At 37.8% G+C, this 16,359-nt stretch overlaps 1 protein-coding gene across 1 annotated transcript in view; it reads right to left on the bottom strand.

Moving 5' to 3' along the window:
* Positions 1–8,707: 8,707 nt before the first annotated feature.
* Positions 8,708–16,359, bottom strand: part of ARHGAP18 (Rho GTPase activating protein 18) — a 188,498-nt gene continuing 180,846 nt past the window's right edge. The window contains exons 13-15 of the mRNA XM_006834674.1: positions 14,464–14,588; positions 10,372–10,433; positions 8,708–8,884 (exon numbers count right to left, since the gene is read on the bottom strand). Of these exons, the coding sequence (XP_006834737.1) occupies positions 8,793–8,884; positions 10,372–10,433; positions 14,464–14,588 (279 nt within the window). The 3' untranslated portion in view covers positions 8,708–8,792. The remainder of the gene's footprint in view (positions 8,885–10,371; positions 10,434–14,463; positions 14,589–16,359) is intronic.

Here is a 16,359-nt window from a genome sequence, read left to right as displayed (position 1 = left end):
GAGGTTGGCCCAGGATCGAACATTGTTTCGTTCTGCTGTGCATGGAGTCGCTATGAGTCGGTTCCGACTCGATGGCACCTGACAACAACAACAACAACATCATCCCTTTTCCTTGATACGCTTTCTTCACTTAGTTGCCTGAATATCATAATCTCTTATTTATCTAAAAGATCACTTCTTTTCTATTTCTGTGCGGTTCCTTCTCCTCGTCCTAACTCCTAGTGATTGCAAAAGAGTGCCTGGGTGGCTTAAATGGAGCCACTATGAATCAGAAATGACAGAGTTGGGTAGTTTGAGGGCTCAGGCCTTGCTTTCTGCACTTCTGTGTATGCATTCAATGCCTTGCTCTCATACAAACTCATGGTCTATAAGTTTAAAGTCCATATACTTATCTATGATGCCAGCCTGAACATCTCTACCTGAACTCTTGCTCATTTAAATGCCTACTTGATATTGCCATTTAAGGCTCCTCAAACTCATTATGTTCAAGATGGAACTCTTAAATCCTTCTTCTCCCAGAGTACCTGCTTCACTTTCACTCTTTGTTGTTGGAAACTCCATTCTTCTAATTGCTCAACTAATAAATCTAAAGAATAATTTTTGACTGTTCTCTCATACCAGAGACTCTATATGTTATACCTTCAAAAGTATTCACCGTTCTACATCCTACTTTGATGAGTAGCATCTGGAATCTGAAAAGCTCATGAGCAGCCATGTAAGGTGCAGCTATTGTTCTCTCCATGTGCAGAAGAAAGATGAGTAAAGAGAATTGAAGATGCTGGAATCAATTAGTTCAATGGGCTAACAGAACATATGAATATCAGTCTCCATGACTCTGAGACCAGAAAAACTAAATGGTGCCGGTTACCACTCAAAAAGCTCTGAAAGGGATCACTTTAGGTCCTGAACAGAGTGGAGGCAAGAAAATGTGTAACAAAACTCAAAATTAAGGGGGAAAAAAAAAATGACTCGACTTATTACACTCACCACGGAAAGGTCAATCATTCAGAATCAAGAGGGCAGCATGTCAGAGGAAGATAGAATCTCCACTGAGTAGTATCCAGTCTGCATGGGCAGGACTGATGAAAGGAGATGTGGATCAAACTCATGTGGTATACAATAGTGAATTATTGTTATCAGGAATGACTGTGAGGGTTTGAAATGTAAAGGTAGACATTTTGTAGCAAAAGGAGGGGAGTGGTTGACTTTGCAGGCCAGGAGCAGAGGTCCCTGGAACCATTAAGGGAGAACAGCAGAGTTCAGTCTCCCTACCCAGAGAAATAATGAAGCCAGAGATGGAGGTAGAAACAATGACTTGGAGAGATGGAGTGGCTGGGAACTCTAGACCTTGAGATAAAGAGGGGTTGTGTGCTGATGACAGGGGGGCAGGCTTGCGGGGTATACCTTTTAGTTGGTTGATGATGTATGGAGGGGATTGTAACCAAGGCAATGTAATGATACAGATAGGATGAATGTAAAGTTAATGTTCTCCCATGTAAACTATCACACAATGCACAATAAAACAGTATTGAACAGTATAGATACCTGAGTACAAGGCATCACTCCACCCCCTGCCACACTGGTGCCCAGGCATGTGCCTGCATTTGGATTTTTGTTTTGTCTCTTCTGAACATTCTGGGGAATGTTTGCCACATAGCAAATTCACCAAGGCCATATTTTCCAATTATTTCAAGTCTTGTTCAAATGCTACGAGTTCAATAAAATCCCTTGTTTAAAACTATAGTATGCTTACACCTTCATCCCATGAGTCCTGGGCCCAATTACCCTGTTCATCTTTGTATGTGTGTCTTCATTATACTTACTATCTTTTATCATACAATATTTACTACTTATTCCTTTTATATAATTATCAATGCCTATTAGAAGTTTGAAGTCCACATGCCTGGGACTGATATCCTCCCAGATGTCTCTCCTGAACTCCTGTTCATATAAATGACTACCCAATATTTAGGATATCTAACAGATACTTCAAACTCAACATGTCCAAGATTGACCTACTGAATCTCTTCAGGAGCTCTACGAAAACAGATCCTTTTTGTTATTTTATTCACTAAATGTATCCCAAGAGTAGAGCATGCTGTCGACAGAAGCAGACATCTAATAAATACTTGTTGAAGTGAACATACATACACTAAAATATATATGTTGTTGTTGTTGCTAGGTGTCACTGAGTCAGTATGGACTCATAGTGATCCTATGCACAAAACGAACCATTACCCGGTGCTGGGCCAACCTCACAACTGTTGCCACACTTGAGTCCATTGATGGTGCCACTCTGCCAATTCATCTCACTGGGGGTCTTCCTCTTTTTCCCTGATCCTCCACCTAACCAAACATGTTATCCTTCTCCAGTGACTGGGCCCACCTGATAATATGTCCGAAATATGAGAGACGAAGTTTGGCCATCCTGGCCTCCAAGGAGCACACTGGCTGCACTTCTTTCAGCACAAATCTGTTGGTTATTTTGACAGCCAATGGCACTTTCAATATTCTCCTCCAACACCATAACTCAAAAGCATCAATTCTTCTATGGTCTTCCTTATTCACTGTCCAGCTTTCACATGCATGTGAGGTTATTGAAAAACCATGGCTTGGGTCAGGTGCACCTTAGTCCTCAGGGTGACATCTTTATTCTTCAACACTTAAAAAGGTCTTGTGCATCAGATTTGCCTAATGCAATACGTCATTTGATTTCTTGTCTGCTGCTTCCACGCGTGTTGATGGTAGATCCAAGAAGAATGAACTCTTTGACAACTACAATCTTTTCTCTATTTGTAAGACTGTTGTTTATTGGTCCAGTGGTGAGGACTTGTGTTTTCTTTACACTGAGATGCAATCCATACCAAAGGCTAGGATCTTTGATCTTCATCAGTAAGTATTTGAAGTCCTCTTCACTTTCAACAAGCAAGGTTGTATCACCAATCCAGATGTCACGTTTTTCTTTATATAATCCAGCGTCTCGGATTATTTGCTCAGCATACAGGTTGAATAAGTATAGTGAAAGAATACAACCCTAACGCACACCTTTTTTAATTTAAACCATTCAGTGTTCCCATGTTCTATTTTAACAACTGCCTCTTGGTCTATGTACAGATTCCTCATGAGAACAATTAGGTGTTCCAGAACACTCATACCTTGCAATGTTGTCCATAGCTCGTCATGATCCACACAATCGAAAGTCTTTGTGTAGTCAATAAAGCATAGGTAAATATCTTTCTGATATTTTCTGCTTTCAGCCAAGATCCATCAGACACAGCAATGATACCTCTCATTCTACATCCTTTTCTGAATCTAGCTTGAACTTCTGGAAGTTGTCAATGTACGCTTGCAGCCATTTCTGTATTACCTTTAGTAAAACTTTATTCATATGGGATATGAATTGATCAATGATTTCCACATTCCATTGGGTCCCCTATCTTTGGAATGGGAACAAACATAATCTCTTCCAGTCAGTTGGCCAAATAGTTGTCTTCCAAATTTCTTGGCATAGATTAGTGAATGCCTCCAGTGCTGCCTCACTTTCTTGAAAGATTTCAATTTGTATTCCATCAATTCCTGGTGTCTTGTTCTTTGCCAATTCCCCCAATGCACCTTGGACTTCTTTCTTCAGTATCATTGGCTCTTGATCATATGCTACCTCTTGTAATGGTTGAACATCAACCATTTCCTTTGGTACAGTGACTGTGTATTCCTTCCATCTTCTCTTGATGCTTTCTGCATCCTTCAATAATTTGCCCAGGGAATCCTTCAATAATGAAAGTCAAGGCCTTAATTTATTCTTCAGTTCCCCAAGCTTGAAAAATGCTGAGCGTGTTCTTCCCTTTTGATTTTCTGACTAAAGATCTTTGCACATTTTGTTGTAATGTATGACTTTGTCTTCTCAAGCTGACCTTTGAAACTTTCTGTCCAGCTCTTATACCTCATTTCTTCCATTTGTTTTAGCATCTTTACGCTGGAGAGCAAGTTTCAGTGTCTCTTCTGACATCCATTTTGGTCTTTTCTTTCTTTGCTGTCTTCTTAAGGCTTTTAACTTTCTTCCTGTATGACGTTCTTGATTGATGTCATCCCACAACTCTTCTGGTCTTCAGTCTTTAATGTTTAATGAATCAAATCTGTTCTTCAGATGATCTCTAAATTCAGGTGGGATATATTCAAGGTCATATTTTGGCACTTGTGAACTTATTTTCATTTTCTCAAGCTTCAGTCTGAATTTGCTTATGAAAAATTGATGGTCTGTTCCACAATCTGCCCCTGGTCTTGTTTTGGCTGATGATATGGAGCTTTTGCACTGTCACTTTCCATAGATGTAATCAATTTGATCTCTTTGTATTCCATCTGGTGAGGCACATGTGTCTAATCATGTCTTATGCTGTCTAAAGAAGGTATTTGCAATGAAGAATTCATTGGTTTTGCAGAATTCTACCATGCAATCTCCAGCATCATATCTATCACCAAGGCCATATTTTCCAATTACTGATCTTTCTTCTTTGTTTCCAACCTTTGCATTCCAATCACCAGTAATGATCAATACATCTTGATTGCATGTTTGATCAATTTTAGATTGAAGAGTTGATAGAATTCTTCTATTTCATCCTCACTGGCTTTAGTGGTTGGTGCGTAAATTTGAGTAATGGTATTAACTGGTCTTCCCTGTAGGTGCATGGATATTATCCTATCATAGAAGTGTTGTACCTCATGACTGATCTTGATATGTTCTTTTTGATGATGAACGCAACACCATTCTTTTTCAATTTGTCATTCCAAGCATAGTAAACCATGATGTTGTCAGATTAAAAATGCCAATACCAGTCCATTTCAGCTCACTAATGCCTAAGGAGCTCTGGTCGTGTCGTGGTTACGAATCGGGCTGCGAGCCTTAAGGTCAGCAGTTTGAAACTACCAGCTGTTCTGCGAGAGAAAGAGGAGGCTTTCTGCTCCTGTAAAGACTTACAGCCTTGGAAATCCTGTACAGGGTCGCTATGGGTCAGAATCGACTTGACAGCACTTAACAACAACGCCTGATATCCATGTTTATGTGTTCCATTTCATTTTTGACAATTTCCAATTTTCCTAGATTCATACTTCGTGCATTCCGTGTTCTGATTTTCAATGGATGCTTTCCGCTCTTTCTCTTCATTTTGAGTTGTGCCCCATCAGGAAATGAAGGTACTGTGGGCTTTTCTCCCAGGCTTTACTCCATTCACATAATCATGGTCAGCTCTACTCTGAGGAGGCAGCTCGCCCCCAGTTGCATTTTGAGTGCCTTCCAACCTGAGGGGCTCATTATCTGGCACTATATCTGACAGTGTTTCTCTGCTATTCATAAGGTTTTCAGTGACAAAATATTCGGAAGTAGTTCATCTCTTCTTCTTCTTAGCCTGTCTTTATCTGGAAAGTCACCTGAATCCTGTCCACTGTGGGTGACCCTCCTGGTATTTAAAATACCCGTGGCATAGCTTCCAGAATCACAGCAACACACAAGCCACCACAGTACGACAAACTGGCAGACGAGTGATATGCTATATGCTCTTACTGTAGACATTCTTCCTTTTCATTTTCCTGGTCCACTGCTTTGCCATAATCCTTCTACTTGAAATGTTGCTATTGTTAAATGCCATTGAGTCAGTTTCGAGTCATAGTAGGCCTGTATAGGGTTCCCAAGGAGCAGCTGGTGGGTTTGAACTGCTGACTGTGTGGTTAACAATCCAGTACTGATCCTACAGCTCCACACCAGGAGTCCTCTACTTGAAACAGACATTGCTGAAATGTCTTCACTCCCTCCCTGCTCAACAGGTTATGGATAAGAGATACTAATAGATTAAACATAAAAGCACTGCAATTAAACATGATTCATAATCTCAGAATCAGTGATCTACAGGAGAGATTGGAGGTGTTCTTAACTAGTTGCCTTGCAATTACCTATGAATTTAGCTATTGTGAATTCAAGTCCACTTTCAAAATCTCCCATAGTTCAGATGCAAACAAATCTCATACCAACACTGCCACCTACTGATGGGATTGTGAAAATGCAGGACAGTGAGGTAGAACGCAATCAAGTTTAAAATTGAAGTCAGTAAAACAGCTATTTCTAGTCCTAACAAGGAATTTACCCTGAATTTTGCAGCAGCAGTTAGAAATATTTTGTAATTGTTAAGAATTACAATTACCTCTTTCAAAAAAGATAAAGTATCTCCAAAACACTAAGTCGTCTCTTATAAATGTCAGATACCTAGGTCTTCTAATTTTCACAAAAACTATAGTTAGAACATTTGCATCTCAAGGCAGATATTTTTGTTGTTTTTATTTTCCCTCATATATTACCAAGTAAAATTAAATGTGCCATGAGATAAAATTCATGGAGAAAAATACAGAAAAATCATCTGGGTTAATATGTCTGAGACTACACACAGTCAAATTTCTTTTGACATTTGAGCAGTCACCTTCGGAGGTTAATTAAAGGTGGTATTGTTCAATATTAATGACTTTGAATACTGAGTTTTAATAGGAATTTAAAATAAAGTTGTATCTTTAATTTTACTTACTAAAAGCTGGTACTTTTTCATTACCAAAAACCTCGTGATTTTCCCCCCGTAGTAATAAGTATGATAAAAATTAGTTGGTAGACATTCTTGAAAACCATTTCTTTAGAACAGTATATTCATTCCTACTTTATGAAGTTGTGCATGCCTAAAGTGTATTAAGGTCTTAATTGTGCTTTTACATTGTTGCTTCTATTAAATTAAACTATTAATAAAACATTATTTTGCTATTTGGGAAAATAATACATGTTTTCAAAATCAGGAATAATAAACAGGGTGCTTTGAAAAGTCCTAAAAAGAAATGAGTACAAGGAAAAATTAAGGAGGGAAACAAATTGAAAACTCCCACATGCCCTCCAGCTTTTAAAAATTACACAGGAGTGCAAAGTAGAATAAATGACTTTTAACAACAATAACAAAATGTATATATAATAGATATGGAGTCCTGGTGTGGCGCTGTAGGATAAGCACTGAATCACAAAGTCGGTGGTTCAAACCACCAGCTGCTTCTCAGAAACCCTATACAAGGTAGCTATGAGTCAGAACAGAATTGACTGCACTTAACAACACACAAACACAAATATGTATATGTAGTCCTGATGTAGCGCTGTAGAATTAACACCAGTCTGCAAAGTGACTTTGAACAACAAGGTCAGCGGTTCCAACTCACCTGCTGTTCCTTGGAACTGACTCAACAGCTCTGAACAACAATAACATATATATGTGAGATGTAGGATTAAACATAATAATTCCAGGAGAATATTATTTAGAAAAATGTATTTAATTATAAAAGTTCTCTTTAAATAAAAAAAGCAATGGCACTAATCACCACAAAGTTATTTAAGTGATCTTGTAATCGTATGCTAAAAATTTACCACGGTTCTCATTAACAGCATTTTCCCTCCTAATTAGAGTGACATCAGAGCATGTGAGAATGTGTGCGCTTTTCTGACGTGCTACTGGAAGCATCATAAACCCTGTTAGTGCTGCATGCATTTACATCACCTTTTATTGACTACACTCGAAACTCATAAAATATTGAAGATTTCTCTCATTTCATTCATCTTATTTACAGCATTGAGGCTCATCTCTTGTCACAATATGGTTCGTGCATTCAAATTCCTGGGAGTAGTACTTTCCACAGCATTTTAATAAATTTATTCTGATTATTTAAATAAGCACATAAACAAAACCTTGCTCATATGTGACTGTGTCTTACTCAGAAGAATAATTCTCCTGGCAGACTTATTTATGAGCAAAAAAAAAAATCCCTCTTTAAGTAGAATACATTCTCCAACCACTAGCGAATTATCCTATGATGCATATTTATAAAGCTAATGTGACAACAGGCAAAGCCAGCGATGGCTTTTTAAATCCCATTTAAGAGACTACAGTCTAACAGCAGAACAGCATACACGAAGTGATTTTACTTTCACTCCTAATACCCATAATCCAGTTATTTCACATAGATATATTTTATTTATTCTTAGTATATAAGTATTTAATGGTTTGGTTATATAAGTATTTAATGGTTTGGTTGCAATTGGCAGTTTCTGACAGTTTTATTTGCTTCCTAGTGGATGTTTATAAAATTTTTTATAATTACAGTCCTGTAAACCTGTATTAGATGAACTGAAAACTATCTAAATCACCTCAGATGAAACGGCAGGAAGAAGTAGCACGTTAAGGTTTGAACAAATTATTCAAAGAGTTAACATTAACATTCTATACTGACTAGAATACTGGTGAATTCAGTGTGTTTTTAAGATGTGCTGGCTTACCAACTAGCCACACCTGATATCTGTTACCACAAGGAAGTCTTTGCAGTTGAAGCAAACTTAATTGGAGGAAGGAAGATAAAAGGAAGAGAGACAGGCAAGAAAACACATTATCCTATACATGATTTTGGAGAAAACAGTGAGAAGAAATAGAAAGAGTGTTTAATTTCAAATAATGAAAAACAATGTCACATCTGGGCACATTTCATCTGTGCACCAGTAAACAGTCCAAAAGCAGAAATTGGTATTCTATAATAATATTATTAATAATAAAATCTGAAATTCTGGCAGCAGCACAAAGTTCTATTTTTTAAAGGTGGGTGTCACATTTTAATAGTGGGGGTACACAGGAACAACAACAACAAAACGGAGCCCTGCCATGTGTTTTATTTACACTGTTGACCCAGCAAGTATTAAATAAGTCCTCCTAGTTCTCAGCAGCTTGCTAAGTCTTCTATGATGGCTTTGACTTTATAACCCACTCAGCATTCGGATTCAGATGATGTAAGTCCTTCATGTAAGTATTGTCATCGAGGCAGCGTTCCCCTATTAGAGAGAGATTTCACCTGTTTAATGCAGTGGGTAGAGTACAATGCAGTTCTCAAACATAAGCCTCGCAGTTTTAATGCTGAAGTCCTAGACTTGAAAATACTTCTCTTCCATCTTTTGTCATTTCTCACAAGAATACTGTAGAACTTGGCCAAAATATTGGAAAGGTCAATGCAGTAGTGTTTCTATAATTAAATAATTTTTTTATTAATTTATCAAGTAGAACACACTTTGAGAAATAGGTTTTGATATGATTTCTTAAAACTGTATTCATCTTCATTAAGAATGGCAACACTTTTACTATTGTATGGTACTAGTTTTGAATCTACCTAAATAAGAAATTACACAAAATATTCAATATGGAGTCCTGGTGTGGCACTGAGTGTTAATGTGCTGGACTGCAAAGTCAGTTTGAACTGCACGGTTGGCAGTTCAAACTCACCAGCCACTCCTTGGAAACCCTATAGGCCAGAACCCACTCAACAAGAACCCACTTAACCCATTTAACAAGAACAACAAAGAACAAGCAAAGTGAAAAATAAAATATGTTAATATTAAAATCATCTTTACTAATAGAATCCTGGTGTGGCGCTACTGGATAAGTGCAGGACAGAGAGATAGGTTTGAACCACAAGGTCAGCAGTTCAAACTCACCAGTAGCTCCTTGAAAACTCTATCCTGGGTCAGTATGAGTCAGAACCAACTCCACAGCACTTAACAACAACACAGTTAATGATTTCAGATTTCTAATGTAGTAATAGCTTATTTTAATTTTTGAAATGAGCCTTACATTCCTGCATTCAATTTTCAAGATTTACTAACATTTTTAAGTCCCAGAAATAGACTTATATAAAAATTCGTTAAAATATTTTCGATTATTATTTTGAATTTAACATTACTTTTCTTATTTTTTGACAATATCGCAATTACCATTTTTAAGTCAGAAAAAAAGAGGGGGTGAGAGAGAGACATCAATCGACTTTAAATGAAAAAAAGAAAATGATGATAAGATCCACGATGCTAATAATTCCCAAAAGGCAAAATGTAAGTCATGGTCAAAATTCATCTATTTATCTTATTTGTATTGTCTAAGTACCAGCACAATAAGAAATCAAGGCAAAAGAATACTAAAAATATCTAGTAGCATACAATAGTAAAAGTGTTATCTTGGCCTTCAATAAGCACTTCCTTTATTAAAACTAACTTTTAAAATGTGTGCATCATGAACCATTCTAGAAGTAATTCCTATTATAGGGAATTTGGAAAGATTCTGCACAGATCAGAAGCAGCTCAAATTGAGCAGGAAGGAAAAGGTCAGATCAATAAATCCACAAATTCATTAACTATCTATAGATTGTTATATTTAACTTCTGGTTTCCTTTTTCCTCCAAAACATAAAACAAACAAACAACAACCACAAAAAAAGCCCCATGGCACTGTCAAATCAACACACAGAATGTACAGAGAAAAAAAAATGTGCTCACCAATATTGCCTCCAATTTCATACAAAAAAACTTCCCCTTTCTTGAGAGTCTGGGCAACCCCACTATTAGAGATAAAAAGGAACAGATTAGTTGTACCATCAAAGAACTGTTGAGTAAATCACTTTAATGTGCTTAGGGAATTCTAAGGTGTATGGAAAATTCATAACTTAGACACACTGTAGTAATCATCAACACATTTGTATTTTCCTATCTGTTAATGTGCCTAATAGATAATAAAAATATCACACCTGTAAATGAAAATGTGTGCATCATGAACCATTCTATTTTGAAGGCAAAATAATAAATCCAAATCTCAATTTGCAAAAATTTTTAAAAAGTAACATTTTAGCTACCACTAAAACAATATGATAATATACTTTGCACAAGGGACAACAAGAAGTTCCTCATAAAATTATTGAAAAAGTAAATGTTTCCGCCTTTGTTTTAACATTGCATTTATTCAATCAGTATTGATCGTGTTTGCAGTGCTGAAAACTCTAATGGTGTACAACATGGATATAAATAATAAGGCAGAGTCTATAAACCTCTTTGTGTAGGGCATCCAAATATGGGAGTTGCATACACTCAGAGTAGAAGTAAATACTCATTGTGAAGATTATAACAAGTGGGATATATTTACAAATCTACATTCTTCAAACAAACTCTCCCAGAGCACTAGGTTATAAAAATTAGTGGAGTTCAGTGATTTGCAAAGCTTTCTGTATAAGAATTTCCTGGAAGCCTGGTGAAAATTCAGATTTAGAGCTTTAGGAATTCTGACTTAATCTGTCTAGGATACAGCCTGAGAATCTGCTTTAAAAATACTCTGTGGTTTATCATGATGTACGATATAAGACCCTGAAGACACACTCCATGGAATTAAGCGAAAACTAAGTCTGTCTCCAATTCAAGCTGTTCAGAAATATATAGTACAGTAGAAGCTTTCCTGAATCAACAACCATCCATTTCATAATTCCTCTGGTCCCCTAACTTAATTCTCTGATGTTCTTGTCCACTAGACACTGAGGGCTATAGGCAGTCATACCCTCACACTTAAAGTCTCAGTTACTGAATTATATTCTAACCACGTCAACTCACTTTATTTCCAAACTGGTTTGTGCTTATTAATATTTTAATAAGAATTTTTTAAATTTGTAATATGGTAAGTAACCCAAATATAATTATAAGTATAAAAAGATTCACTATCTCTACAATAGCAAAGTTTGAAGGTGTGGAAGACTTGATAAAAAAAAATAAAATTGAGTCAGGAATTGTTTCCAGGTTACTTCTCCCGTGTCTATGTTCTTATTCCACTTTGTTATTGTTATGTGATGTTGAGTCAGTTCCAACTTAGAGCCACCCTGCATAGTGTTTCCAAGGCTGTAAATCTTTATGGGAGCAGGAAGCTTCATTTATCTCCTGCAGAGCAGCTGGTAGATTCAAACTGCTGACCTTGCGGTTAGCAGCTCAGCTGGTAAGCCACTACACTACCAGAGCTTGTTAAGAACGATCGCTCTCCCTGAGTGGCAGGTGAAGCACTCAGTAACTCTTCCCAAAGTCAGGGAAGGAAAGGTGGGAGCTGAGAGGTGATTCCACTTTAAAGGCACCTAAATGGAATTTTCTGGCACATAGATGTCTTTGCATGATAGTAATCAATAAACCCATATTCAAAGAAATGACTATCAGAAACTGCTGAATGAATGTACAATTTATTGTACATTTACTATGTCAGACATGTGGTTCATTGGCTTCAATGAAAAATTAGGAGGGAAATAGGGTTTCCCACTGCCCACACATTTGTGTAATTTAAGTGGGAAAAGCTTGAGAATATAGTGGACAAAACAAAGTACATTTACATTTATTGAAGTGGCTCAGACAGACAGTGCCAAGAGTGTCAGAGTATTTTTCTTAAGTTAATTGTCACCAAACTATAAGGGGGGCCTTCATAGTTTTGGTCCAGTTTCACCAATCAAAAATTTTTAAGTTAAAAAGATTATAAAAACTAGACTAAGACAGCAAGGGCATTTGAATATGTGGTCCAGCCTCCAACATAAAGAAAAGTGCTGAGGATGGAGAAGAAGAGGCAAATGCAAAGGGAAACTTACCAGACCAGGTTGCTCGGGGCTTGAGTAGGAGGAGGAAAAGGGAAGAGGCAGAAAAAGGAATGCAGCTCCAGCAGGTAGCAAATGCTTATTTAATAAAAGAACCACTGAAGCTGACATGCAAATACATGGAAAATACATAATACAAAACGGGTGCTTCCTAAAACAGTCTCTCTATGGTTTCATGCCATGTTGGTATTCTTAAGTGCCAACAAGTCAATTCTGACTCAGCGACCCTGTATTAGGTTTTCAAGGAGCAGTTGGTGAGCTTGAACCACCAACCTTGCAGTCCAGCACATTAGCCCAGTCACATTATTATATTGTACAACTTCAGTTACATTTCCTACTATCAGCAAGTAGAGAAACCAAAGTGTAGACCACACTGAGGACTTAGATTCCAAAGTAAATTAACTAGCTCTTTCTAACCTAGACAATAGGCTGATATCAAAAGTTGGCCAGATCTTTAGGTGTACACTCATTCCTGGAGGAAGAATGGCATAGAACTAATATCTACTATGTCAAGGCAAAGAAGAGAAAGTAAATGGATTAACTTCATTGAACCAATAAACACTTTTAAGTGCAAAGACACCTGAGAAATTCCAACTGCTTCAAGGATTTAATCCTGAGAACCTCCATCTATTTTCAGAAAGTTATAATGACTCCCAGAACTGGGATGATCTGTTTACCCTTAAGCCAGTGTGGAGGGGCTGAAGCCACAGATCTAGAATTCCACTTCCACCATTCCTGACATTTGCTATTTTCTTATGAGCAAAGCTGACATAACCAAAGTACTGACTTCCAAGGTTACAGAGAGGGTTGTCTCTCAGGGTGGTGGTGGTCATGTGCCATGGAGTTGGTTCTGACGCATAGCAACAATATATAGGGTTTCTGAGGTGATAAATCTTTATGGGAACAGAAAGCCTCATCTTTCTCCCTTGGAACTGCTGACCTTGAGGTTAGCAGCCTGACTCATAACCACTACGCTACCAGAGCTCCTTCAGGGCTTACTAGAGCCCAGATATTACCATTCAGCCTTTCTTTCACTTCAGTACCATCTGTTACCTGCACAGATTCATCTCATCTCCAAATTTGTAACACTGACAGATGATACTTTAAAATTATTTTTATATCCATTCCAACACCTAGCAGAGGGCCTTAACCAGTGCAGGCACAAGTTAAACACTTGAGGTACAATATTAAAACTGGAGAGGTCTCAGCAGAAAGCTTTATTTTACTGAAAGCCTTTAATGTTAGAATGAGATTAACTTCAATGACAGACCCAAATGGAGTATTCATAAGCCGAGATGCCAATGTCCCTGATTTTGCTGACTTTTTAAAAAATCAGACTAGTTTATTTCAGAGGCTGGGAAAGGAGAAGAAGAAGGAAAACAAAGCACACTATTACCCTAGTTAAAAATAAGAATTTGAAGGGTAAAAACGGAAAATCCAAGACATTTGCTTGAATTACTAAAACCTATAAATAATTGTTACAAAATGTCCTGGAGAGGACGCTCTCCAGTATCAGGAGAAGGAAACCACTGGTGTTCAAAGGACAGCTGGCACCAGGAGTTCCAGGATGCGGGTGAAAGGCTTGGCTGTCCCTACTCAGCATGGAGAGGTGACGTCAGTGCTCCAGGGACAGAACGCTCTCTCAGTTCTTTATGTTTCCACTAGTTCTGCTTTTCCAATGTGAGCATCACTTTGTATGTGCATCGCTGTTTATTATCTTTCACAGAAAAGGTGGTGTTTTTTACATAACTTTAAAGTACAGAAGGAGCTGTCCATGGTCGGATGTTCATAACCGTCGGGACTGCTTGTCTATGAAAGAAGCTCACCTCAGACCCAACAGTTTAATTGTTTAGCCTATTCTTCTTTTCTGCTGGGAAGACACATTTTTAAGCACTTCACACCACCCCGTAGTTTTAAAAGGGGAGGGGGGACAGAAAATGAGTTACACCATGACATAATTAAAACAGAAACAGTCTTATACCTTTCTTGGCTGAGGAACCTGGCAAGAACATCACTGGCTTTTAGTTCTTCAGTTAGCTGTATTGCCATGGAAACTTTCGAAAGATGGGGAGCTTGCACTCGAATCACTCCCTGAGGAACGTCAGCCTGCAAAGCAATAATGACACTGGAACAAAGCTGGCAGCAGCTGGAACATGTAACTCCGTACAATGCATTATATGGTAAGTGTGCTTAACTACTACGCATTTTACTTCACTACATAAAAACCTTAACTACTGTATAATGTCATTTGCTAAATTACATCAACCCTCAAATATCCTCTTAATGGTGATAGGGGAACTTTATAATGCCCGTGCAGTAATGCTTAATTATTTTTAAAGATGTACAGAATGACAGCAATAACCATTCCTGCCATATTAAGTGCTGATTTCTGAGGATTCTCTACTAGAGGGTACTTCTTCATGTAGCAATTCATGAAATTGAATCAGAAAGAAGTAACTTTGTGTGCTGTGACAATGTGTGCATTTGAAACATCTTTCTGCATGCTCGAAAAATTTCACTAAAAGTATTTTTTTAGTCCATGAGAGTCAACAAAAAAAAAGGAAATATACTTTCCTAATAGATGTATTTTGGAGTCCTGGTGTGGCACTGTGGGTTAATGCACCAGACTGCAAAGCCATTTGAACTATAAGGTCGGCTGTTCAAGCTCACCAGCCGCTCCTCAGAAACCCTATACAAGGGCTGCTATGGGTTGGAACTGACTCGATGGCACTAACAACAACAACAATAGACGTATTTTGGGCCCATTATTCACTTGGTTAACGAGCTTAAACTTTTTGACCAGTTTTTAGCCCTTGACCCATGGGTGATAAGTTATACCTTATTTGTACTGGATATCAATGAAAGATTTTGAGGTTAGCCATATCAAAAGGTCAGTTATGTCATTTGAAATATTAACTGGTTCTGCAAAAATAAAAGCTAGTTTATTATTCATATACACATGCCTTTAACAAACTATAGAATAAACAGCATGCACAAATTATGTTTAGAGAAAAGGCTTCAAGACTCTCCAAAGACAATGCCTTGTTTAACTCAACCAAGTTGTCTAAGCAACTACTGTAGAGCAGGCACTGGACTAGGTCTGCTGTGGTTAAGTGACGATCAGTCAGTTTCCATTTAGGGTTTCCAAGAAGCAGATGGTGAATTTTAGACTTCAACTTTGTGGCCCCGTGCTTACCCTACAAGTCTTTTACCTCAAAATACTATTTTCTGCCCCAATATCACAGCTTTTTATGGTCTTGAATTTTTTCTCCCTTGAGGCTGAATTGACTTGGTGGCAATGGGTTTTTTTGTTTCACATAAAGCACAGCGACACCACAGATAACACTAATTTGATTCCTTCTTTTTTCTCGTTGTTAATTTTTGTTGTTGCACTTGAAGACAGAATCAGTGGACTGGGAGTCTCTGACAACACAACAAGGTGACCACAGCCCTTACCCTCTGCTTCAGTCTGCTTCGCGTACATCCCCCCACATTCCTCCTAGTGCCCCATCCCCATGAAGAAAAGGATGGCCTACAGGTAATGCTCTGTACCCCTTCCCCACCTCTTCTGAAGCTCATACTTACTAGTTAACAATCCTTGGAAAGCTAATTTGGTATGACCTTAGTTAGAATCAGGAGGCGTAGGTGCTATCAAAAGATTTAAAATTGCTTTTCAGTAACACCTGAGATTTATTTTCAAAGCCGGGGAGGTAGAAGCTACATTGTATAAGATGGTATAGGGCATACTGTCATAAATAGAACTATAGTTTTCTCCTTGATGGAATTCAAACTCCTCTTATACATGCAAAGAAACCCCAGAGGGCCTGGCTACCAACCTCAGAAATCCAGTTATAGACCAGATATGATCGGCAACTGA

This window comes from Chrysochloris asiatica, unplaced genomic scaffold, assembly GCF_000296735.1.
Source record: "Chrysochloris asiatica unplaced genomic scaffold, ChrAsi1.0 scaffold00013, whole genome shotgun sequence".
NCBI classification, from domain to species: domain Eukaryota; kingdom Metazoa; phylum Chordata; class Mammalia; order Afrosoricida; family Chrysochloridae; genus Chrysochloris; species Chrysochloris asiatica.
This window is presented reverse-complemented; position numbering and strand designations above follow the sequence as displayed.